Source organism: Xyrauchen texanus, chromosome 9, assembly GCF_025860055.1.
Source record: "Xyrauchen texanus isolate HMW12.3.18 chromosome 9, RBS_HiC_50CHRs, whole genome shotgun sequence".
Classification (NCBI taxonomy): Eukaryota; Metazoa; Chordata; class Actinopteri; order Cypriniformes; family Catostomidae; genus Xyrauchen; species Xyrauchen texanus.
Window position 1 is genome coordinate 12,271,200 of NC_068284.1, and position 24,980 is coordinate 12,296,179.

At 38.6% G+C, this 24,980-nt stretch overlaps 1 protein-coding gene across 1 annotated transcript; it reads right to left on the minus strand.

Annotated features, from left to right (window-relative positions):
* Positions 1-615: 615 nt before the first annotated feature.
* ppm1la (protein phosphatase, Mg2+/Mn2+ dependent, 1La) lies at positions 616-23,109 on the minus strand. The gene is made up of 4 exons (XM_052133292.1): positions 22,138-23,109; positions 4,066-4,240; positions 3,734-3,895; positions 616-1,822 (listed from the first exon to the last, which is right to left on the minus strand). Exons 1-4 carry the CDS (start codon positions 22,534-22,536, stop codon positions 1,473-1,475), a joined length of 1,086 nt encoding a protein of 361 aa, XP_051989252.1. The 5' UTR covers positions 22,537-23,109; the 3' UTR covers positions 616-1,472.
* Between the last annotated feature and the right edge of the window lie 1,871 nt (positions 23,110-24,980).

A 24,980-nucleotide genomic window follows, 5' to 3' on the forward strand; every position in this document is an offset into this window, starting at 1 on the left:
TTTAATACCAACCCTGCCCATGCCAACATCAGGCCCAGATTTGAAGTGTCATATAGATGTCAGTAGGTAGGACAACAAATTTCCTAGCTAGCTTGGGATGAATTCCATCAAGACGTAGGTGAGTAAATGAAAAGAACAGCAGAGAATTCCTACAAATACAAAAGCTCAAATGGAGGAAAAGGGCATTTAAAAAATGTGGGTCTTGCAAAAAAAACAAACAAAAAAAAGCAGTCAACATGGCCCCTGAACTGAAGGTTGTGTACAGCTGCTCTAGAAAGTAATGGTGAAAGTAATAGTAATGGTCTAGAGTGTAGTAGGTGTAGTGGGCTAAAGCACAAATCTGTTAATCAGAAGGTCGCTGGTTCAAGCCCCATGGCCACCACCATTGTGTCCTTGAGCAAGGCACTTAACTCCAGGTTGCTCTGGGGGGATTGTCCCTGTAATAAGGTCTCTGTAAGTCGCTTTGGATAAAAGCGTCTGCCAAATGCATAAATATAAAATATAAATATAATGGAAAGGAGAAGAAAGTACTGAGAATAATGACATTCATTAACTGTTACATTTAAAAACAAATGTGTTACGATTTCAGAGAGAACAAAGACAGGCCATTTCAGACTGAATTTAAGTTTATTTAATCGCTTCAAACTCCCACATACATTTTGCACAATGCAAGAAATTTAACTTTTTTTGATTGGGGCTGTTATGGAAATTGTATTTTTTCTTCAGTAAACTAGTAGTTAAAGAGAATGAATTTTGCCAGTGATAATTTAATCATCTTAAATGGTCACATATTAATTACATAACACACCACCTACGGTCCATGTTTGTATTGTATCTAACAGAAATAGTGACTTAAAAGGGAAGGAATGACTGCTTTATTCCTTTTGACCATCATTTATTCATTTGATACAGACTTAAAATTAAGCTCAACAGTTTATTCAAGTTGCAACATTCTTTCTTAATCCAACATTACAGTCTTAATCTAACCATAACTTACAGTATAACAGATGAACAGCGCCAGTGTAAATCAGCATAGATCCTCTAAACTGATATGAGCGGATCATGCACATCCAAATGAAAGAGCTAGATACAGTATTGACAGCTCTTTAATACACAAAAACAAAAGAAAACAAACTACTAAAAGTGCATCTTCAAGGCAATAAAGGCCATTTACGCCAATTGTGGTTTATTTCACAAATAATATTGCTCTTTGTAAGTAAGGCCAGGATACATAATCTTTTCAGGATAACTGAAAGAAGAGTAATTTCCAAAACATTTTAAAAAGTGTCCATTTGGCACAAAAAACAAACTAAACAAAAAACATAGGGAAAGCATGTTTGCACATGCAAATGCGTGCCTATACAGTATATTGTATTTGTGAGAAATTTGTTTTGCCTCTTATATTACACTTTTTAGCCTCTGGCAATATACATGGAAAGACAACTGAGGCGGTTTATTGGTTTACAGTCAAATTACTCTCCAGTTTTGCTCCCAGATCTGCCCTTGAACTTCACCACCATGACCGTGATGTTGTCGGGGCAGCCGCGGTAGAAGGACTGCAGCACAATGCTTTTGGCACCAAAGAGCGGCTCATCCAATCGTTCCCGGACAAAGCGCACAGCTTCCTCGTTGCTGAATGCATCCCACAGACCGTCGGAGGCCAAGATCATGAACTCGGGCTGTAGCTTGTCCAGGTCAAAGGTCAAGATGTCTGGGTCTGGGATGACCACATTCAGGTTCTTAAGAGGGTAGTCACCCAGTGAGCGCGACATGGCAAGGATACCCTGAACGCGCCAAGATCCATTAAAACTGATGAAACCACCTGATGAATGAGATTTAATTTAGTAATAAAGCAGAGACATACTGTGCTATAATAATATAATGTGTAGCTAGGGAAGCTGTCTGTACTTCCAGAAAGCCATCATAAGGACTTGTGCTAGTGCAAATATGTCAAACATCTTCATAGTCATAACAACTGTCAATTTCACAAGTTTAGTGATGTCTATGCACCCTTTTCGCAGTTCTGGGTTTGAAACCATTAGTGTAGTCTAGCATCTATGCAAGCATACTTTGTATGCCCACCTATCTTTCTAAGGATTTTGCATATGCTCGCCTAAAATCAGTGAAGATACATATGGCCGCCAGAACAAACGAGTAGGCTTTTGACCCGTAGCTTTTCAATCTACTGAAAAGTAGACGCTATGAGTGGTTAAACGGAAGGCACAGGCAAGACAGATTGTTGACTCATCTGAGCAACCAATCAGAACATTTGATCCAGCTTAGATAGAATATCTGCTAACCAATCATACTTTCTGTTCCAGTATGGGGCAGGACAATTCTAGCGCCTACAGTTAAATACTGATGCACCTGTGCTAGAGTCATCATAATTTGGCCTGCAAATTTACTTCACTGCTAAACGTGAACATATTTATGCATTTAAATACAACTTATGCTGTGAAAATAGCATCACTGCACCCACGCTAGTATTTTGATGATCTTCGCAGATGCTGGCCAAGTTATCAGAGTTATCCCATAATTATTTCAAATGCCATTATTATCTGCCTTTTACATCTGTTAGTGGAGCAATTCATTTTCCACTTCTATCTGCTCAACAGCAAAATAAAAACTCCACTATTGATATCGTCTATGCTGACCGAAATGTGGTAAAGTGTTAGCGCATGGACACGTGTGAGCTCCATTTTGTGGGTGAAATGTCCAAGGGGGCGCCAAAAGGTTGTAAAGCGAGCCGTTTACAGCTGTAGAGGATGTAATACAGTGAAGAGAAATGCATATTTTATGAATGGTAACATTTTAAAAACAATTAAAATATAAAAAAATATTATAAAAGTTTGCAAGATTTGCGCTGCTAACAAGGCAAAAACATGACATCACCGTCTGTGAAAAGGTTCCAATAAATATAGTTAGTTAAAAGGGATGGTTCACTCAAAAATTAAAATTCTCCCATCATTTATTCACCCTCATGCCATCCCAGATGTGTATGACTTTCTTCTGCTCAACACAAACTAAGATTTTGATAAGAATGAATAAGATTTCAGCTCTATAGGTCCATACAATGCAAGTGAATGGTGGCTAGATCTTTAAAGCTCTAAAAAGCACATAAAGGTAGCATAAAAGTAATTAATATGACTCCAGTGGTTTAATCTATGTCTTCAGAAGTGATATGATAGGTGTGGGTGAGAAACAGATAAATATAAATAAATATTCTTTTAAAAATCTTTGTGTTCAGCCGAAGAAAAAGTCATACACATCTGGGGTGACATGAGGGTGAGTAAATGATGACAGAATTTTCATTTTTGGGTGAACTATCCCTTTAAGGGGAGGTATTGCAGGAGAATCAAAATTAAATGATTTCACCAATAACAAAATTATATTAATGTACATATAAAACAAGACTTTTTGGTAGTGGTATTGTGAATATCCTTTTAAGATGTAAAAAATATGAAAATCAGGCATCTAATGCACAAAACTGCACATACCATCAACAATTATATATACCCCACAGAAAAACAGGTTTCCTTGGTGTTTTTAATGTGATATATCAGACTCTTATGAAAAGGTTTTTGATTTAACAAAATATTTAAAAAAAATCACTTTGTATTTATGCAAATGAGACTGCTTTTTGCCTTAAAAAAGGGCCATAAAATGCCAAAGAAAATAAAAACAATTATTTCTTGTAGTACCTCACTTTAAGCATTGATGAAGGTAAACTCACCTGCTCTCTTGATCCTCTTGCGCTCCTTTAGCTGGTAAGGCTTGTGGTCATGTGACAGTGCCACAGCATTGCCGTCCTTATCACAGAGAACACCCCGAGAGTCCCCTACATTTGCCACTGTCAGTTCCCGGTCTGACAACAAGGCAAGCAAACAAGTTGTGCCTGGAAATGAAGGGGAGTAATTCAGCCTACTGTCATCCTACATTTTTGGGTGAACTATTCCTTTTTAAATTCAATGTTCAACAAACACATACAGTATGGTTGTTGTGTTTGGATGTTCACATCCTGTTGCCCATGTATACCATCCCCTACACACATCCATGCCTGCTCACCTGCTTCATCATGGGAGGCAGATAACTTTTCCACCATGTCCCTGTCCACAGACAGAATGCGCTGTTCTAGAATTGTGGGATAGGAGAGGGCATTGTCTTTCTTTTCCCGCTCGTAGGCCTGCAGCTGCTGTTTCAGAGCCTCGGGCAGGTGGGCCTTCACATAATCAGCGGCTGCCTGAGAGAAGAGAAATAAAGCAACAGCAAAGACAATAACAAATCTGAGATGATCTTCCTGTTGATATTACATTTAAAAATCACATCAACACATCTTAAGATGACCATCACACACTATATTCTTAAAAATGGTAAAATGTTTGCAGTTCAAATAACCTTAGTTACTGGTATTATAAAACAAAAACTGCAGTAAATACTAGGGCTGGGTATTGATAAAGATGTCCAGATTTGATTTGGTTGCGAATCACAAGCTCTCGATTCTATTCGATACCGCATTTGATTCGATATCGATTCATATGGGTGTATTTTAGTTACAATGTCCCTATTGCTTATATATGATTGAAATTCTCTCCCAGCTAATGCTGCTGACCTTCTAACTAGGTAAATTGCAAATATACAGTGCATTCAGAAAGTATTCAGACCCCTTAATTATTTTCACATTTTGTTATGTTGCAGCCTAAAGCTAAAATGCTTTAAAAAAGAAAAAAAAAAACAACCGTCCACATATTGACAAATTATACCCCATAATGACAAAGCAAAAACCAGATTTTTGATAACTTCAGAAATGTATTAAAAAGAAAAAAAAACCTTAAATATCATGTTGTTGTAAGTATTCAGACCCTTCGCTATGGCACTTGAAATTTAGCTCGGGTGCATCCCATTTCTCTGGAATATCTTTGAGATGTTTATACATTTTGATTGGAGCCCACCTGTGGCAAATTCAATTGATTGGACATGATTTGGAAAGGCGCATGTCTATATAAGGTCTCACAGCTGAAAATGCATATCAGAGCATAAACTAATCCATAAGATCAAAGTAACTGCCTGCAGAGCTCAGACACAGGATTGTGTCGAGGCACAGATCTGGGGAAGGCTACACATTTTATTTGGCTGCATTAAAGGTTCCCAAGAGCACAATGGCCTCCGTAATTCTAAAATGGAATTTTGGAACAACCAGGACTCTTCCTAGAGCTGGCCGCCCAGACAAACTGAGCAACTGGGGGAGAAGGGCCTTGGTAAGAATGGTGACCAAGAACCTGATGATCACTCTGGTTGAGATCCAGAGATCATGTGTGGAGATGGGAGAAACTAGCAGAAGGTCAACCATTACTGCAAATCTCCACCAATCTGGGCTTTAATGGCAGAGGGGCCAGACGGAAGCCTCTCCTCAGTGCAAGATGCATAAAAAAAGCACCTTAAGTATTCTTAGACTGTGAGAAACAAAATTCTCTGGTCTGATGAAATGAAGATTGAACCGTTTGGCTTCAGTTCCAAGCGTCATGTCTTGAGGAAACAAGGCACCACTCATCACCTGCTCAATAACATCCCAATGGTGAAGCATGGTGGTGGTAGCATCATGCTTTGGGGGTGTTTTCAGCAGCAGGGATTGGAGGACTGGTCAGGGTTTGAAGGAAAGCTGAACACAGCAAAATACAGAGATATCCTTAATGAAAACCTGCTCCAGAGTGCTCAGGACCTCAGACTGGGCTCACCTTTCAACAGGACAATGACCCCAAGCACACAGCCAAGAAATGCAAGAGTGGCTTAGGGACAACTCTGTGAATGTCCTTGAGCGGCCCAACCAAAGCCCAGACTTGAACCCAATCGAACATCTCTGGAGAAACGAGAAAATGGCTGCCCACCAATGGTCCCCATCCCACCTGACAGAGCTTGAGAGGATCTGCAGATAGGAATGGCAGAAAGTCCCTAAATCCAAGTGTTTAAAGCTTATCGCATCATACCCAAAATAACTTGAGACTGTAATCGCTGCCAAAGATGTTTAAAGTAAGTACCGAGTTAAGAGTCTGAATAAATGTCAATGCAATATTTCAGTTTTTCTTTTTAATAAATTTGCAAAGTTGTCAGAAATCTGTTTTTGCTTTGTCATTATGGGGTATGGAGTGCAGTAGTATTTTAGCATAAGGCTGCAAAATAACAAAATGTGAAAAATTAAGGGGTCTGAATACATTCTGAATGCACTGTATATTAATTTAACAAATTATTTTTAAATTTCTTTTACATTTGTCACATTTGAGCTTTTTAAAATTTACAAATCCATGCATTCCATCAATAAATATGACATTATATTGTACATATAATATTTTGTTATGCACAATTTACATGTATTTACATTGATTTGTAGAACAAATGCTAAAAATTGGATCTGTCTCTTTAAGAAAACCAGTAGTTCTGTAAAGAGATTCTGTAAATGAATGCTAAGAGGACTTGAATGGCTTCTTTACCTCATCCGTGCCATTCATGATTAGAATAAAATCTTTATTTTTTTTTTTTTGACTGTTTAGAACAGAATGGATATTAAACGAGATGAAAGACAAATGGATTTCGTTTTTGGACATATTATGAATCAAATCAAATTTTAACTCTCAACATGCAGTAAAAATAACTTATTCACCAATATACAATTTAATGACTGGTGAGTGAAATCTGAACATTCTCCAGCCAGTGGGTAATCAGACATTTTTAGTCAAATGGTGCAGAATTTGGTATCAAATAGAGATTTGCACATATAGTAAACGATTGATTTTGGGATTAAAGCAACAACTGTCATTGTCAATTTCGGTGTTTTTTTTTAGAGATGTAAACTTTAAGATTACACTTTTGGGTAATCAGACTAAGTTTGGCTTACTTATTGAATGTTTTGCTAAATCTAATAATTAAAAAAAACTGAAGTACTTGTAACTGGATTTCATTACATTTTCATACTTGATTTTTGTAATTTGATTACATAATAGAGATCACAAGTAATCCGGTACTACTTAACACTGGTCATTACTGTAATGCAAAAATAAACAAATAAATATTTATATGTATTCATACGTCATGATAGTATTTGTTGTACTGTCCTTAATTTACATAGATTTAAATAAAAAAGCAATGTATTCGTAATTTGTTTTACTTTTATGCATATGAAAATAATAAGTGGGCACTTACAATGGAAGTGGATGGGGCCAATCCGTAAACGTTAAAATACTCACCATTTCAAAAGTAAAGCTACAAGACGTAAACAATGTGTTAACATGATTTTAGTGTGTAAAATGCTAACAAACCTATTCTGTGTAAAGTTATATCTAATTTTAAAACTTTGTTACCATGACGATGTAAAAACAACAATTTAAACAACTACACAGCTCAAATAATCCATGAGTTTTAACTGAGAATTAATGTAAGTGCTTTTATAAAATTATTAGCTTTACATTTCTGCCTTCAAACCCTTTAAAAACTGGCCCCTTTCACTTCCATTGTAAGTGCTTCACTGTAACCTTGATAATTATTATTATTATTTTTTTTTAAAGTTTAAATAATTTTTGTGGTAAATCAACATTGAAAATGTACTTGTATTGAACCTGAATTATTCCTTTAATAGGTCATGAAAATTCCACAATGTGATAATTTTTTTTTTTAAATGAATGCAAAATATACAGTAATTTCTTATTACTTCCTTATGATTTCGGGGTGAATAATGAAACAGAAATGTTCTTGACATGTTTGGTTAGAGTCACCCACACAGTAAAAGGCGCTTAGTCATTTTGGTAAAGGACAACAATACAAAATAAAAGGTTTAATTAATTCAGGTTTCAACTTGGAGACCCAAGAGCTGCTGCCAGATAAGGGTTGCAGCAGAATACAAATAAAAGTACAGAAAGTCTCTGGAGGGTGAGTGACCTTTCTGAATACTGCCAAAATATATTGAAAGAGTAAGGGCATTATATCATTCCCCAACTCTCTTTCCCCATCTTCACTCAAGATGGTTTGGATTCCTTTTAGCAGCTCACACTAGAGCCTTGGGCGTTTTCTGAGTTTAAGCCCTTGCCAGTGACTCAGCAATGCCACACTATAAATACAATGATGAAACCAGAGAAGCAAACATAATACCTGTCTGCCAAGAGAATGCTGCAGTTGCTTTCTAAGCCCCTTCCTGGGTAACAGAGAGTTGCTGCTTGTTCGAAAAGACACTGCAGAGCCTCCCGATGAAGCCTATGCATTATTTACATAGAGGCACTGTTCATAACAAACACTTTCACAGAATGAGCAGATGTTGCTCAGGGTCATTTTGCACATGGTACTGATTTTAAACCTGTAAATAGCACAGAGTTGCTATGAGGAGGACCCTCTCTCTAGTGTTAGATCAGTCAGTGACTGACTGAGAAAAGGCTTAATTCTGCCATGCTATCCTTGAACTGCGAGCAGGGTATTAGTTGAGTATGGCCATAATTGAATATACATTATACCTAACATATATTAAATCTTATTAGGTATACTGTTGTAATATAGTTCATTAATTTTCTTTTATCATTTAACTTTTTTATTTTTGTATATTTTCTTGCATATCTTGTACACTTTTTGTATGTTTTAGCTGTGCATTCCTTAAAAGTCCCCATTCAAACATTGAACCACATTTTTAAGAGTTGCACTAAATCGGTAATAGCACAATTTGCAGGGTTATACTCCTCTGCGGGTGTCGCAATCTGAATTATTCAAAGCCTGTTCCTCATTGTGTCTCACGAACAAAGAAAGCGGGGTGGTGGTGACCTGAAGTGACCTTTATTCACAAATCCACACAAGACACCTCCTACCGCAAAACACACTCTGCAGTCAAGGATCTATTTTACTTCAGTCACACATCAACACAATGAGCGCTTTATTAAGGAAACACACCTGTGTTTTGCTGATTCAAGAGCTTAACAGATCTAACTGAATCATCTCAGTGTCAGAGCATTTGGGTGAAGAACATGTCCGGCTCATATTTTACCACAATAAAAAAAAAAAAAGAAATGCGCGTAAATATAGAGTATTATTTATGCATTTAATTTATATTTGGCATAACATATTAGGGATTTTTTCACATTACATGAATAAAACGGTGCAAAATGTGCTTTACTTTCATGAAGATACGTCACAACAGAAAAAAAAAAAAAAAAAAAAAAACAGTATTCTTACCGTAATCATTCCTGTAATGCAAAATATACGTCCTACATATCATTCAAACTGTGAAGTATTTATACATCATCACATTTGTTGTACTGCTTTTAATTTATGCTTTAATTAAATAAAAATGTATTTTATCCATAAACGTTTGTTGAACTAAATTCACACTTTCATTATAATACAGAAAAAATTGTATAATAATTGGAATTATTTTTTTGAGTTACGGTGATGAGAATTTTGGGGGGAATGTATAATTGTCAATGTAACAATGCAAAAAGATCCCTCAAAAACATTGGCTTCATTTGATTCACGCAGCATTTTTCCCCCTCTTTAATTTGGGGTGAAATATGACCAGGACATGTTTTCATGAAATTCTCCCATTCAGTGTCTTTAGAATTATAGAGTCAAAAGACGACGACCATATTCACATGTAATGTTTGATCTAACATAACAGTCATACAGTACGTTTACATACCACCATTGCTAATTAAATGCCCAATTTACTAGGCCTAATTCAAGATTATAATAACGAGAAAACCACACCACAAGGGAATAGAGGAAGAGCACACAACGGAATTGTAAGACAAGAGTCGATTAAGCCAACAGTGTTAGTCATTGTTAGCGAGAGCTCATAATTAGCAGGTACCATGGGGCAAAAATATATATTATTAGCAGGTACCATGGGGCAAAAAAAATATATTTTTAACAGGCCCCTTGGATCCACTATAATCAAGACCTAGTTTTTACTTTTGACATATTTAATCAGAACTTTATCAAGGTTCCCACACTTTTTTGGCCAATGAATTTCCATGACCGTTCCGATATCGTGCAATCCAGTCATAAAAACAGAATTAACTAATAAACTTGGATGTCATGGAACCTGACATATTTGGGAGGAAATGTTAATGCTCAATTAATCAAATTAAAATTGTGATATCTCCTAGTGTGATGATTAAACCACAAACGGCTTAGATTTAATTAAATGAATACGCAGTCTGAATGTGTGGTGCGCTTCAAAGGGAATTTGTGAAGCAAGCAGCTAATACACTGATAACATCATAAGCATAAGCATCACTTGCGCTTTGTGTTTGTAATAGATTACAGACAGCAGAATGTGCATTAAGCTTAAAGTGTACAGCTTTTGCATACATTTATATAAATTAAATCACAGCCTTTGAGGTTTATACCACATTTGCCAGAAAGCAAACTGCTTATCCCAAGGTGTGAATCTGTCTTCAAATACATACTAACTCAAATTGCTCCAGCCAGCTTTCCACTGAAATAATAACACAATTTAACAAGATAAGTGAAATGACTGAAATTGAGACTGAAATATACTACTACTCTACAGTTTATCTAAATGTATAATATTAAAATGTAATATTCAATGTAATACATAATATTAACATTACATTTAAACAATATATCACAAGAATGCTATTGTACTGAATACGTTTTCAATGCTTTCATTAATACTGTAATGCTATACAGTTTTTTTCATTATGCATTTAATGATTTGATTAAATATTTAATTTAGCATGTAATTAATTCACTATGTATTTTAATTATTTATTTAATCATTTAAATATTTATTAAATGATGCATTTAATCGATACACTTTGAATTTAATTATTTAATTTGAAGTATTTTGAGTAATTAGAAACACTTCATTTGATTAAATATAATGTGATTGTATGTTGAAAATTATTATTTGTTTTTCATTTTATTAAAATATTATGAATTTATTTTAATTAGAATTTGTTTTGATGATAACATTTTATTAAACTTTAAAACAGAATTCAGAAAAATTAAATTGAAAGCAGAATTTGGAAAAAAATACAATAAAACTGATTTAATACATTTAGACATGTTTATGCATACAAACCTTAACCACAATATGAATGATCTTTAAATGTCTCACTGAAAACAGTCCCTTTTAATCAAAGGGTTAATCAGTTCTATCTATTGCTGAGATGTGCTTCAATCAACTGGCTGTCAGTGCTTACCTGTTCCCCAAAAAAACAATTACAGCAGCCCTTCACTGCTTTAATAAATGAACATGAGAGCAATGATTAAAATATGCTAAATGGCAAGCTTCCTGAAGATTTAATAAAAACAGAGATTTTGTTTAGTCCAGACTTCTAACTGGTTGAGGTATAATATCCTGTTACCTTACGACTCGGTACACTTGACATGGGAGTGATTTCTTACTAAAACTAGTTGAAACCTCTCTACAATAATGCCAATATTCTAATATTGGCTATGGTGTTTGAGCCCCGCCTATTTTGGTATGAAATTGTCCGCTATGAAAACAGGTGCACAAATACTAATTCATCAGAAACAGGACAGCGATCATCTCTTGTCTAGAAGCTCTCTACCGTTTGCTGTTGATATACACAAGTCAGTCGGAGGAATCTTTATGGCATCGAGAAGACTCTCCGCTCCCCTGCAGTGCTCCAGCTAACATCACTGCCCCTCGCCGCTTGACACTTTGCTGGAGAACGTGCCTCAGATCCTGATTCCCTGCAGCGCTTCGGCAGGTGTTGTGTATCCCATTACAAAGCAATTGCATATTGTATTTTCTCTGATATAAATATTTATTTATATATCTTATAGAGTCACTTATCTTTTTAAAGTTGTCGTTCTGTTAGTGTTTCTTGTGCGAGAGGCACATCCCACCGTCAGATCAGCATGAGAGCTGCATTTACTGTCTGGACCGTGCCCACGCAGAGTCAGCTACCATGGAGACAGACTGTCCTCACTGCGAGGGCATGAGTCTTAAAATGCTTAGCTCGTGAATCGCCCTTGTTCTGAGGGACGATTCAGCCCCATGCCCTCCACTTCTGTGATACCCGAGGATTCACACAAGGCGACGTTCATGGGCAACCTGGCAGTTCTGGATTGACATATATGGCTGACCCTTTGTCCCGTTACACGGATGTGTGGCAAGTGCTAATGGGCATTTCAGAATGGTGCAAAAAACTATGTATAACCATGTTCTTAATCTAATTTGCACGATGGCCACCCCGTTTCAATGGTGTTCAGTCTTCCACGGTTTTGAACGAAGACGTGCCAGCCTTACAAGCTGAAATACACAATCTCCTTGTGAAAAGCGCGATAGAGGTTGTACCAAATTGTTAAGCCCAGAAAGGGTTTTACAGAAATTATTTTTGTCCCAAAGAAAGATGACAGGCTTTAGCTAGTCCTGGATCTGAGACATTTGAATCATGCACTCATAAAGCGCCCATTCAAAATGATTACTCAGAAACGGATCTTATCGCATGTATGCCCACACGATTGGTTTGCGTCGATAGATTTTAAGTATGCGTAATTTCATATCCAAATTGTACTACACCACAGGATGTTTTTGAGATTCGCTTTCAGGGGAACATCGTATCAGTTCAAAGTCTTGACCTTCAGACTGTCTCCTCACACATTCAAAAAGTGCATCGATGCGGCTACTACTAGCGGAACTACCTCGATAATTGGCTGTTACTGGCACAATCAGAGGCTCTGTTATGCCAGCACAGAGACTTACTGGTTCAACATCTAAACAGTTTGGGCCTCAATGTGAACTGGGCGAAGAGCACGCCCCCCCCCCCAGGCAAACAAATCACATTTTTGTGAGTCCGCCTTGACTCCATGAGCGGGCACGCGCACCTCACAAGCGAGCAGGCCATTCTACAGTGAACACTTCCACTGAAGTGGTTTCAAAAAGCATTGTGATTTATGGCGGCAGCATCAATTTCATTCCATTAGGGCTCTAACACTTGAGACCTGTTCAGTGCTGGTTCAAACGCAGTGTGTCACAGCATGCTTGGTGCCAATGGCGCATGCACATTACTATATCCCACCACTGTCTAGCTGATTTAGCACCCTGAACAGCTTCTGCCTTTTACTAGCGAGGTGTTGCGCTGGGGCAGGTTGTTATGTGTAAAATAGTGACTATGCGATGGACGCCTGATTTTCGGCACCTGGACAGGTGCAAAGAAAGAAACAACCACCTAGAGCTATCGACTTTATTCCTAGCCTTAAAGGCTCTTCAGTTATGTTATGTCCTGGTTTTCTCAGACAACACGACAGTTGTGGCATATATAACAGAATTAACATATATAACCGTCATCTCCTCCTATGGAGCGAGCATCATCTCCTCTTCCCGAGAGCGGCATATGTCCCAGGCCGCTTGAATTATGGCACGGACCTAGTGTCATGATAAGGGGTGATACCGGGTGAATGGAGACTTCATCCTCAAACTGTATTGAGGATTTGGGAAATATTCAGTGAAGCAGAAGTCTATCTATTTGCCTCAGTGGCAAATTCCCACTGTTCCCTCTGGTACTCAAAGTCCAAGCACTGCTGGGAGCGGATGCAATGGCCCACAAATGACCAGCAAAATGCTAATTCAGAGAGGATAAGTAAACAATTCTATTGGTTGTGCCGAAATGGCCCAACGTGCCATGGTTTCTGGAAATGATAGAGATGCTGTACAGCTCACCATTGGAAATACAGCTGAAGAGGGATCTCCTCTCTCAGGCTCAAGGCACAATCTGGTATCCCCATCCCAAGCTGTGGAACCTGCATGTGTGGCCCCTGAACGGAGCACGTTAAACAGCCAAAACTGACAAATTCAGTCAAGAACACCATTTTACAGGCCAGAGCGCCATCCACGAGACACCTCTATGCGCTAAAATTGAATATTTTTACTGACTGGTGTCTCTCACATGGCAAAGACCCAGTAAACTGTCCCATACATGAAATTCTCACATTTCTTCAAGAGCGATTAGACGCAGGACTCACTCCGTGCATTGATGGACTCGAGATGGCGCAGAGTATGGCTGCTGCGTTGCAAGCTCCGACACAACACTGCAGTTTATTGTTTGTTTTGTTTACAGTTTTTTTTGTCTTGGATGTTGTTTGCCTTATTGTATACGACAGACAAATGCTTTTGGACATTCGTTCTACAATTACACACCGTAAACCGGACTTCAAATTCCTCAATGCCGACCCGCTGTTTACAAACACGCCACGCCCTTTGTCTGGGCTGCCCGACCTCGGAAACGCAGAAGGAAAAGGGGAAAAAGAGCCGCCGTTCTCATCAGAGTAAGACGTCGTGCAAATCGACCCCCGCTACCCAGTATACTACTGGCAAATGTTCAGTCTCTGGACAACAAGATCTACGAGCTGAGAGCGCGGATCTCTTTCCAATGAGAGACGAGGGACTGCTGCGTTATATGCCTTGCAGAAACCTGGCTGGCTGTGGAGATTCCAGACTCGGCCATCGAACCTGCGGGGTTCTCCGTGCACCGAGCGGACAGAGCGAAAGACCTCTCAGGTAAAAGCAGAGGTGGTGGTGTATTTTTTATGATCAACAAATTATGGTGTGATCAGAGGAACGTACATTTTATCAAGTCTTTCTGCTCCCCTGATCTGGAATATCTCATGCTTCTGTGTCGACCATTCTGGCTACCGAGGGAATTCACAGCCGTCATTATCACAGCTGTGTACATCCCCCCCACAAGCCGACACAGACCGGGCATAATAAGTATAAGTGAGCAGGAAACCGCGCACCCTGAAGCCACGTTCATTGTTACCGGGGACTTTAACAAAGCCAATTTTAAAACAATCGCACCAAAATACCACCAACACATCAGCTTCAACATACGAGGGGCCCGGGTTTTGGACCATTGCTATTCTCCTTTCCAGGATAGCTACAAATCCCTCCCCCACCCACCATTTGGCAAATCAGACCACTCTTCCATTCTGCTTCTGCCCGCTTACAGGCAGAAACTGAAACGGGAAACACCCACCCTCGAAACGATCCAGTGCAGGTCGGACCAATCAGCCTCTGCGCTACAAGACTGTTTTGATCATGCGGACTGGGAGATGTTCCGGTCCGCCTCTGATGACGACATCGAGGCTTACGCTGATAGCGTAATGCATTTCATCAGGAAGTTTGTAGAGGACATTATGCCAAACAAAACAATACGGATATACCCCAACCAGAAACCATGGGTTAACGGTGATGTTCGCGCAGCACTTAATGCCCGCTTTTAATTCCGGGAACGCGGAGGAGCATAAACAAGCCAGTGGATTAACCATCATCTGTAGCGTAAGATGATGACCCTGACCCTCAGTGCAGCCAAACGCCAGTACAGGCACAAAATTGAAGGACAGTTCAACACCACCGACTTTAGAAGTATGTGGCAGGGAATTAACAGCATCACGGAAAACAAAGGGATTAAAAACTCTGTGAATACTGCTGCCTCTCTCCCAGATGAGCTTAATAAATTTTATGCTCATTTCGAGGACAATAACACCGCCCTCGTGGAGAGAACACTCGTGGCTGACGCTACAGATGATGGTTCACTCTACGTCTCTGTTACGGATGTAACCAGATCCTTCCGACGGGTGAACATCCATAAAGCCGCGGGTCCAGTGGGCATTCCGAGCTGTGTCATCAGAGCGTTTTACGGACATTTTCAACCTGTCCCTCTCCCTGTCTGTAGTCCCCACATGCTTGATTACATCAACCATTGTGCCTGTACCGAAGCAAGCCAAAATCACTTGCTTAAATGACTGGCGTCCTGTTGCTCTGACCCCCATCATCAGCAAATGCTTTGAGAGGCTAATCAGAGATCACATCTGCTCTGTGCTGCCCATGTCTTTGGACCCATTGCAGTTTGCCTACCGTAACAACCGCTCCACTGATGATGCCATTGCATCTACAATACACACTGCTCTCTCCCACCTGGAAAAAAGGAACACATATGTGAGAATGCCATTTGTGGACTCCAGCTCAGCATTCAACACCATAGTGCCCTACAAGCTTGATGAGAAACTCCGGGCTCTGGGCTTAAACAGCTCGCTATGCAGCTGGAACCTGGACTTCCTGTCAGGCAGACATCAGGTGGTTAGAATGGGCAGCAACATCTCATCACTGACCCTCAACACTGGAACCCCGCAGGGCTGTGTTCTCAGCCCACTCCTGTATTCCCTGTACACACATGACTGTGTGGCAACACATAGCTCCAATGCCATCATTAAATTTGCTGACGATATGACGGTGGTAGGTCTGATCACTGACAATGATGAAACAGCCTACAGAGAGGAGGTGCACACTCTGACACGCTGGTGTCAGGAGCACAACCTCTCCCTCAACGTCAGTAAAACCAAGTAGCTTGTGTTAGACTTCAGGAGAAAAAACAGAGAACTCAGCCCCATCACCATCAATTGAGCACCGGTGGAGAGAGTCAGCAGTTTCAAGTTCCTCTGTGTCCACATTACTGAGGAACTCACATGGTCCGTCCACACCGAGGCCATTGTGAAGAAGGCTCACCAGCGCCTCTTCTTCCTGAGACGGCTGAGGAAGTTTGGAATGAACCACCACATCCTAACACGGTTCTACACTAGTACTGTAGAGAGCATCCTGGCTGGCTGCATCACCACGTGGTATGGCAATAGCACTGCCCACAACCGCAAAGCCCTGCAAAGGGTGGTGCAAACTGCCAGACACATCATCGGAGGTGAGCTTCCCTCCCTTCAGGACATATATAAAAAGCGGTGTGTGAAAAAAGTTCGGAGGATCATCAGAGACTCCAGCCACCCGAGTCATGGGCTGCTCTCACTGCTACCATCAGGCAGGCGGTATCGCAGCATCAGGACCCGCACCAGCCGATTACATGACAGCTTCTTCCCTCAAGCAATCAGACTTTTGAACACTTGATCTCTCACGATCAATAATCAGCACTGCACTTTATTAATCTTATATCTCACACTGGACTGTCAAATATATTCTCCTCAATACAACTACTGTAAATATATTTTTTATATACTCTTTATTTTTATTGTATTTGTATTCTATCTTGTGTGTATTGTTTACTGTACATTGTATATAATTATTGTGTTACATATCAATTTGCATTTGATATGTAAATTGTGATGTGTAAATATGTTGTTTATTGTAATTGGTATATGTCTCGTCACTGTCATGACTGCTACATTGCTCGGAACTGCACACAAGACTTTCACCTACTGTTGCACTTGTACATAGTAGTGTGACAAAGTGAGTTGATTTGATTGAAGTGTATGAGGTGACTATCTGCGTATAAAACACATGAAGCCGGCACTAGTATAGGCAAGCATGATTTGATCATAAAGTTCCTTAAAGGAGCAAGATGATTAAACCCACCTCAGTCCCGACTTGGAACTTAACTTTAGTCCTAAAAGCTCACACAGGGCCCGCTTCGAGCCTTTGGACTCTGTTGATTTGCGTATGTAATCCGTTAGGACTGTACTTCTGCTAGCTCTGGCCTCAGTAAAACAGGTCGGTGACCTGCATGCACCATCAATTGACAATTCATATCTGGAGTTTGGCACTGGTCTTTCAAAAGCCACCGTCAAACCCAGAAAAGGCCATGTGCCTAAGGTCCTAACCAGGCCCTTCAGAGTGCAGGTGGTTCACCTTCAGACCTTCTGTTAACAACCTTTTTTGTTAAGAAAACATCCATAATTATTACAATTATAAACACATTGAATGCCATTGTGCATGTTTAGTAGTTTTAATCATTCTGGGCCATGTAACTTTCTTCCATTTAACAACCAAAGTAAAATGAGCAGATATCAGTGTCACAATGAGTACGTTTCCATTCACATTCTAACACTGATTATGCATAATAACCCAACAATGTGTGTGGTCATGCGAATGCATTAAAGGCAAGCCATTTATCAGTGTACAGTCATAAAATGCTTAAGAATAAACTGATTGGCATGGGCAGAATTGGTAATGCATGTGAACACCTTTTACCAGCGTTGTGTGAATGTCTCTTTACAGTTTGACATCAAAAGCAGAGAACAATTATTCCAAATCTCATGTAAACCCGGTTTTCTTTGTCTAATTTTTTAAATAAAATGTTTTTTGGTAGTGTGTTTAATTGGGTTTAATGCCAAACAAGTGAGATTTAGAATGCTTGGGTCAGCAAATGTTTATGGGATTAGATTGTGTAGATTGAAAGGCATTTTACAGGGGCCAAAGAGCATGAGGTTGGCCAATTTAAATCTATTAACTGCTTGTATTGCAGAGAGGCTTGAGGCCATTTGTATAAACAAATACCACTATAAATAGATTTTAGACATTCCTTATACAATCTCAAGGGCCAGCAACAGCCAACTAGGATTTTGAGGAAGATGGTTGAATTTTTCATTATATCAGATTTGGCCAATCAAATAGTTCCCAGTGTTGTTTATATTCGTTTCCACAGCCATAGGATCCCCTTAAATCATGTAAAATGTTAATTTCATTAACTGCTTCTCTGAGGGCATTCAAACATTCAGCCAATCAATTGTTTGTCTACTTTATACAACACAATGAAAGGATAGAAAATGAACATCTGCCCGAGTCTGGAAAATAAGATGGGTTAGAGCAGATGCCTTTTAAGTCTGGGGGAAGGGAAAATGACTGAATGCAACAGATAGGCCTAATTATCACAAGGATCTAAACTGGCACCATTAGAACATTTATTTTCAGTACAAATATATTCTCCCATATAACCATTATAAAAGAAGTTTGTGTAAAACTTGGGTTCTAGATTTTAACTACACACTAAATAAACACCACTCGAAGTTAATGTCAATTATGTGGAAGCAATACAATAAAAGAACCAATACTAAACAAGGCCCGTAACCAACATAGACATTTGGAGTATAATCAGATTAGTTGTCTCCAATACTCAAAATGGCTGAATTTAACATTTATTTTACACAATATTTAATTAAAATTCACTAAACATATCTGAAAACAGAAAATGCACATTATCAAGGCTGTTGGTCAATTTTGACTCCTTCCATTAAGCAACGGAACAGGCACAGTTATCGGCAAATATTTTCAAAATAGTCAAAAACTGATTTGCCGGCCGATATATCGATCACTACTTAAAAACATTCAGCCTTAAGTAGGGTTGCTCGATTATGGCAAAAATCATAAATCACGATTATATTGAGATCACGATTATTTAACACGATTACTTATTGACTTTGGAAACATCATGCATTTATTGAATTTTCTTCTTTATTTTTACTTGTCTTTTTAACAGTGGATTTCCTTGAACTTGAAATGTAAACTGCACTGGGTAGGGGAGGAGGCTATTGTCATATGATAATTCTTTTTTTTACATATGGTAGTCAAATAAAGGAAAGCCTCCATCGCCATCATTTACAGCAGGGGTGCTCACACTTCTATGGAATGAGATCTGCTTTTTCATCATGTTATTGCAGCAAGATCTACAATGTACAATAAAGGCTATACAGTATCACAATACCAACATTTCAGGAGTCTGTAGTGAAATGTGACAATTCTCATCACCAGCTTCAAAACCAACATATAACACTAACTAATATATTTATTATGGAAGAAAAGTAAATATTCAATACTAGTAAACAGTTAGTAATAAAATAATAATAAAAAACAGCAATGACTAGAAATAGATAAAAAAAATAATAGAACAAAAAATCTAAATTAAGAAAATTCTGTGATTTCATAACAGCTTTAATACTTTTTTACAGGAGTAGGCTATCAAATATTCAAGTAAACATTCAGAAAACTTTATGATTATAATACATTAAGTCTTTTTAAAGCTACTAAAGTTATTCAGTTAATAGGAGTTCTCGTTTTATTGTTATGGTTGTTTGATTATTATAACGACACAGTAGACAGCAGCAGGTCTATTAGCTTACATTTATACTTACAAGTCCGACATTTTAAAACAAATCCGCTTTTTTTATCCACCGTTTGCGTTCACTTTAGACATCACTCTCTGTATTAACATGAATACCTCACCAAGACGGGCATTTTGGTGGATTTGAACTGTATTGGACCACAAAGGTGCGCATTAGCGTGAACATTTTCAGAACACACGTGCATGTTCAGCGCACACACACACATATGCAGCCTGTCAATCAAACAGGGCACAGCTGTTACTAGATCGCTAGCGAATTATAAAATTACATGATCTTGATTACTTTTAACAGCAGAATAAGAACTTTCTAATAAGTGGCACAGGCCTATGCTATCACAAATATAGCCAGTTATTTTATCAATATTGACATTTTAATCAGTTTGCTTGTCCGGTCGAGCTTTCACTTGCCCCTTCAAAAATCCACTTGTCCCAGACAAGCGTTAGTGTCAAGCCCTGATTAAATAATGTATTCACATTCTCCGATAACAATGTTTTATTCTGCAGTATACGTAGCTCCTAAAATAAATGTACCTTGTTTTAAAGGGAGTTAAATATTTTTATTAAAGGGTTAATTTTCCAAAAATGAAAATTATCCCATAATTTACTCACCCTCAAGCTATCCTAGTTGTATATGACTTTCTTCTTTCAGCCAAACACAATCGGAGTTATATTAAAAAATATCCTGGCTCTTCCAAGCTTTATAATGGGAGTGAATGGTACCTTAGATTTTGAAGCCCAAAAAAAAGAGCATCCAAAAAAGTTATCCATACGGCTCCAGGGGGTTAATAAAGGCCTTCTGAAGCGAAGCGATGTGTTTTTGTAAGAAAAATATCCATATTTATAACTTTATCAACTATAATCACAGGCATCCGGTAACAGCCGTTTGCACGTTCACAAGGGAGTTGAGTTCTGGCGTATGACGTAGGTGTAGCGTAAGCTCCAGTGAGAAGTGACGAATGCAGAAGCGCAGAAGATAGAGCAAAACTTGCGCTTCGTCTACGTCATATGCCGGACCTCGACTGTCTTGTGAATCGTGGACGGCCGTTACCAGAATCCAGTGATTATAGTTTATATAGTTATAAATATGGATATTTTATTGCTTCACTTCAGAAGGCCTTTATTAACCTCCTGGAGCCGTATGGATTACTTTTTTTTATGGATAGATGTGCTTTTTTGGGCTTCAAAATCTAAGGTACCATTCAAAGAAAGAAAGTCATATACAACTAGGATGGGTAGTTTTCATTTTTGGGGAATTAACCCTTTAAGTATTATTTTTGAAAACAAGCCAAAAAAAAAAACTTATTTTATTCCAGTGTATAATGGGCTAAGACTACACTCTCTCACCTTTATGTTCACGTCGATCCATCTTTAACTCACAAAAAACGAACTTTCTCTTCCTAATAGAGATACATATCATCAGTTTTATTCATGATAAGATACAAACTGTGAATGTGACACATATATTATGTATCACTATGTCTCGAGCCATCACGTTATAATCTAGCTGCAGCAAACATGTGTGTGCAACAACTGGGAGAAAAATCAATCTCTTTCCTGGTCGCTTCACGCAACTTATAGACGAGGCACTGACCGCACAGAAAAATGCCAGTTTTGGAGTTTACTTTCATAAAACACTTCCTTATTATCTGAACTTAAATAAAAGGACATTTTAAATATATAACACCAGGGTGTTTCATTGTGAAAAAGAATGCGGCACAATAATAGTTTTATCTTGATTATTTTGTTTTCATAATCGTTGGAAGCCAAAATCGTAATTGAAAATACAATTAAATGAATCGCCCAGCCCTAGCCTTAAGTATACGAACATTTATTCCAAGCTAGTACCATATACAGCCTTAAGAATGATATCTTAAAAAGACACCACTTTAAATTTGCTTTCAGGTGATTCTTTTCTCTTCGTTTTGGAGCTTTACAGCCCCAGTCCCCATTCACTTTCATTCTATGAAAAAGAGCTGCCAGAACAATCTTAGAAATTTCTTCTTTTTTGTTCCATGGAATATAAAAGTCATACGGGTTTGGAAGGACATGAGGGTGAACTCTTTATTTTAAGGTCTCCCTGCAAACACAGAAACGTTCCCTTAATGTTAATGTATGGTTCCCGTTTTGAGATGTTATTTTTTTTTATAACCATAAACTAACGTTCCGGGAACCAAAAAGTCTGAGCTGGTCATCTACTCTCATCATCACCCTAATGTCTTACCTCTCCACCGTGGCCGTCAAAAATAGCAAATATTGAAGGGTGGCTCCTGTTCGCCAGATCGGTTAGGACTTCAAAGCGATCCTCCATGTGGTCTCTTCGGCCCTGTATCGAGTACACAGCGACATTGTTGTTCTTGAACTCCCATGTTTTGGAGTACTCCGCGTCCAGGACGTCCAGACCCCCGAGCCGGTCGTTCATCATCATCTCCGCCACTTTCCCCTTCACCATCTTCACGGCATCCCGGCTGGACTTGACGATGGTCCTCACCTCGTCAGTGTGGAAGAAGTAACTCCAAAGGGCCAAGCTGATACACAACAGAAACAAGGTCTCTGGCCTGAGTAAGAAATAACGCATGATGCGACCCAAAAGAGACAAAAGCGTCATTGTGTCTCCTATCATCACACGCTCAAGACTGCACCCGGGGACTGAATTGCAGGCTTCAAATTACTTCATTTGACCAATATTAAAGCCCATTTGCAGTTAGACGAGTCAAAGACCGAAAAAAAGACACTCTGTGCACTTTGTATATATATCGCCAGTCGATACGAGATATCGCAGTGGCTTTCCGCTGCAGTTTGGCTGCCGTGTCCTACCGACAGGCTGCATATAACCGTAGAGATCCCATTACCCCCAACGACAGCGAATACAGTCCCTCCAATAAAGCCATCTGTGCCGCTAGTTACGGTTTTCGAGTCTCTCCATTCGCAATAGGGCAACGCGGGCTGTTATGTTACTCGATTACGTTCGTCGCGGTAGTTTTATGCCGCTTTATATCGCTAATTCGTCGACGCACACGTTGTCTGCCGACTTCCTCTGCATGCTGCGTTACTGACTGATGTGTGCTCCATGCATGCAGCACCACTCATTTAGACCAACGCCAGGTGCAATGATAAACACACGCAAATAACCGTAATAAATCACACCATACATATTTGTTAGTTTGAGAAGCCTACGTCAGACTATATTTCAACGCACGAAGATATGTGTTTGAGATACCGCAACTTGACGTCACAGTCAATGCGTTTGAAAAGTCATGATGTCATGCCATAGCATGCCTCAGTTGAAAAACATGTTCCAATACCCACTCATTCATTATGACAAGAAAAACACATTTCTAAAGTATTATGACCGTGTTTTTCTTTCGGATTGAGAATGTGTTATTTATTCATGCCCAATGCATGCATTTCTGAATTTTTCCAATGCAGTGTTAAAGGAATAATTCACCCAAAATTTAACATTCTCTCATCGTATACTTACCCTCGTGCCATCCCAGATGTGTATGACTTTCTTCTTTAGCTGAACACCAGTTTTTTTTTATTTATATATATATATATATATCTCAGCTCTATAGGTCCATACAAGAAAGAATGGTGGCCAGAACTTTGAAGCTCCAAAATCACATAAATGCAGCATAAAAGTAATCCACACAACTCCAGTGGTTTAATCCATGTATTCAGAAGATATATGATATGTTTGAGAAACAGATCAATATTTAAGTCCTTTTTTTACTATTAATCTCCACTTTTTTATCTGTTTCTCACCCACACCTGTCATATCACTTCCGAAGGCATTAATTTAACCACTGGAGTCATATGCTGCCTTTATGTACTTTTTGAATTGTCATTGTTTTGGTCACTATTCACCTTTATTGTATGGACCTATAGAGCTGAAATATTCTTCTAAAAATCTTTGTTTGTGTTAAACAGAAGAAAGTTATTCACATCTGGGATGGCATGAGGGTGAATAAATTATGAGAGATTTTCATTTTTGGTTGAACTGTCCCTGTAACTGTTCCCTTTTTATAATGTGCAAAACAAAACAAACAAAACAACTAGTTGTTATAGCTGAATACAATTTCAGTAATTAATGGGAGAGCATTTAAATAAAAATAAAAATCATAATGCATGCAGTTTTTATGACCTATTAATTGAGAGACTACATGGAACATTTATACTTTAAAATTTCATTTCCATGATTAAGTAAACTGCAAAAAAATACAAAAAATAAATAACATTTAAAAGTGAATTTTATTAAAAGTGGAAAAAAAGAAAAAGAAAATAATTTGGGTCCAATTAGATCACCTTAAATGCATATTTTCATTTATAAAATGTAACCTAAAATCTTGACGTAAAAAATGTCCATGTCCCATTTAAAAAATGCGGTTTAGGCCTACATTTTAAAAATATAGTTATTTAAGGAAAGATATTATGGTATTAATCTCTTGTCTTTGCAAAATGCTGATGAAAACATTTCACCTTTCAATCAATACCTGTTATTTTACTTAATGTATTGACTTGTTTTATAAGTTATTCAGTAGTATCAGGTTTTCAAGATTCAAGTCATAAATTGTCCAATTAAGTACATATTTAAGGAGAGCAGGGATGATCTTTAAATGATTCCAGTGCTGTTAGCCCTCTGGTATAGAGGCTGATGGCAGGAGTTAACAGATGCACATCATATTGATTTAATTTTCATCACAGAAGTCCAGTGGGATTTATATTTGTCTTACTCCAGAACTGGAAGCTTAGTGAGGTGTAGAGAAATGGATCTTTGGTAAGACTAATGGCCTCCATTTTGCCTACCTGGCAACAAGGGCATGTCATTTACTGTAGCTCAAGGCATTTGAGCCTCTTGAAGCTAAAGCATATGGCCTCTGTAGGGGCAGGGGGGTGGGGGGTGGATATCACAGGCTTAAGTAACAACCAAGCACCCCCCCCCCACACACACCTCTCATCCCATACTCCCAAATGGTGCCCTTGAGTACACAGAAACAGTGGTAGAGTCTAATGGGGACTGTAAGTGGAGAGGGCAAAACCTGCTAAAACATATTGCTCCCACTCTGT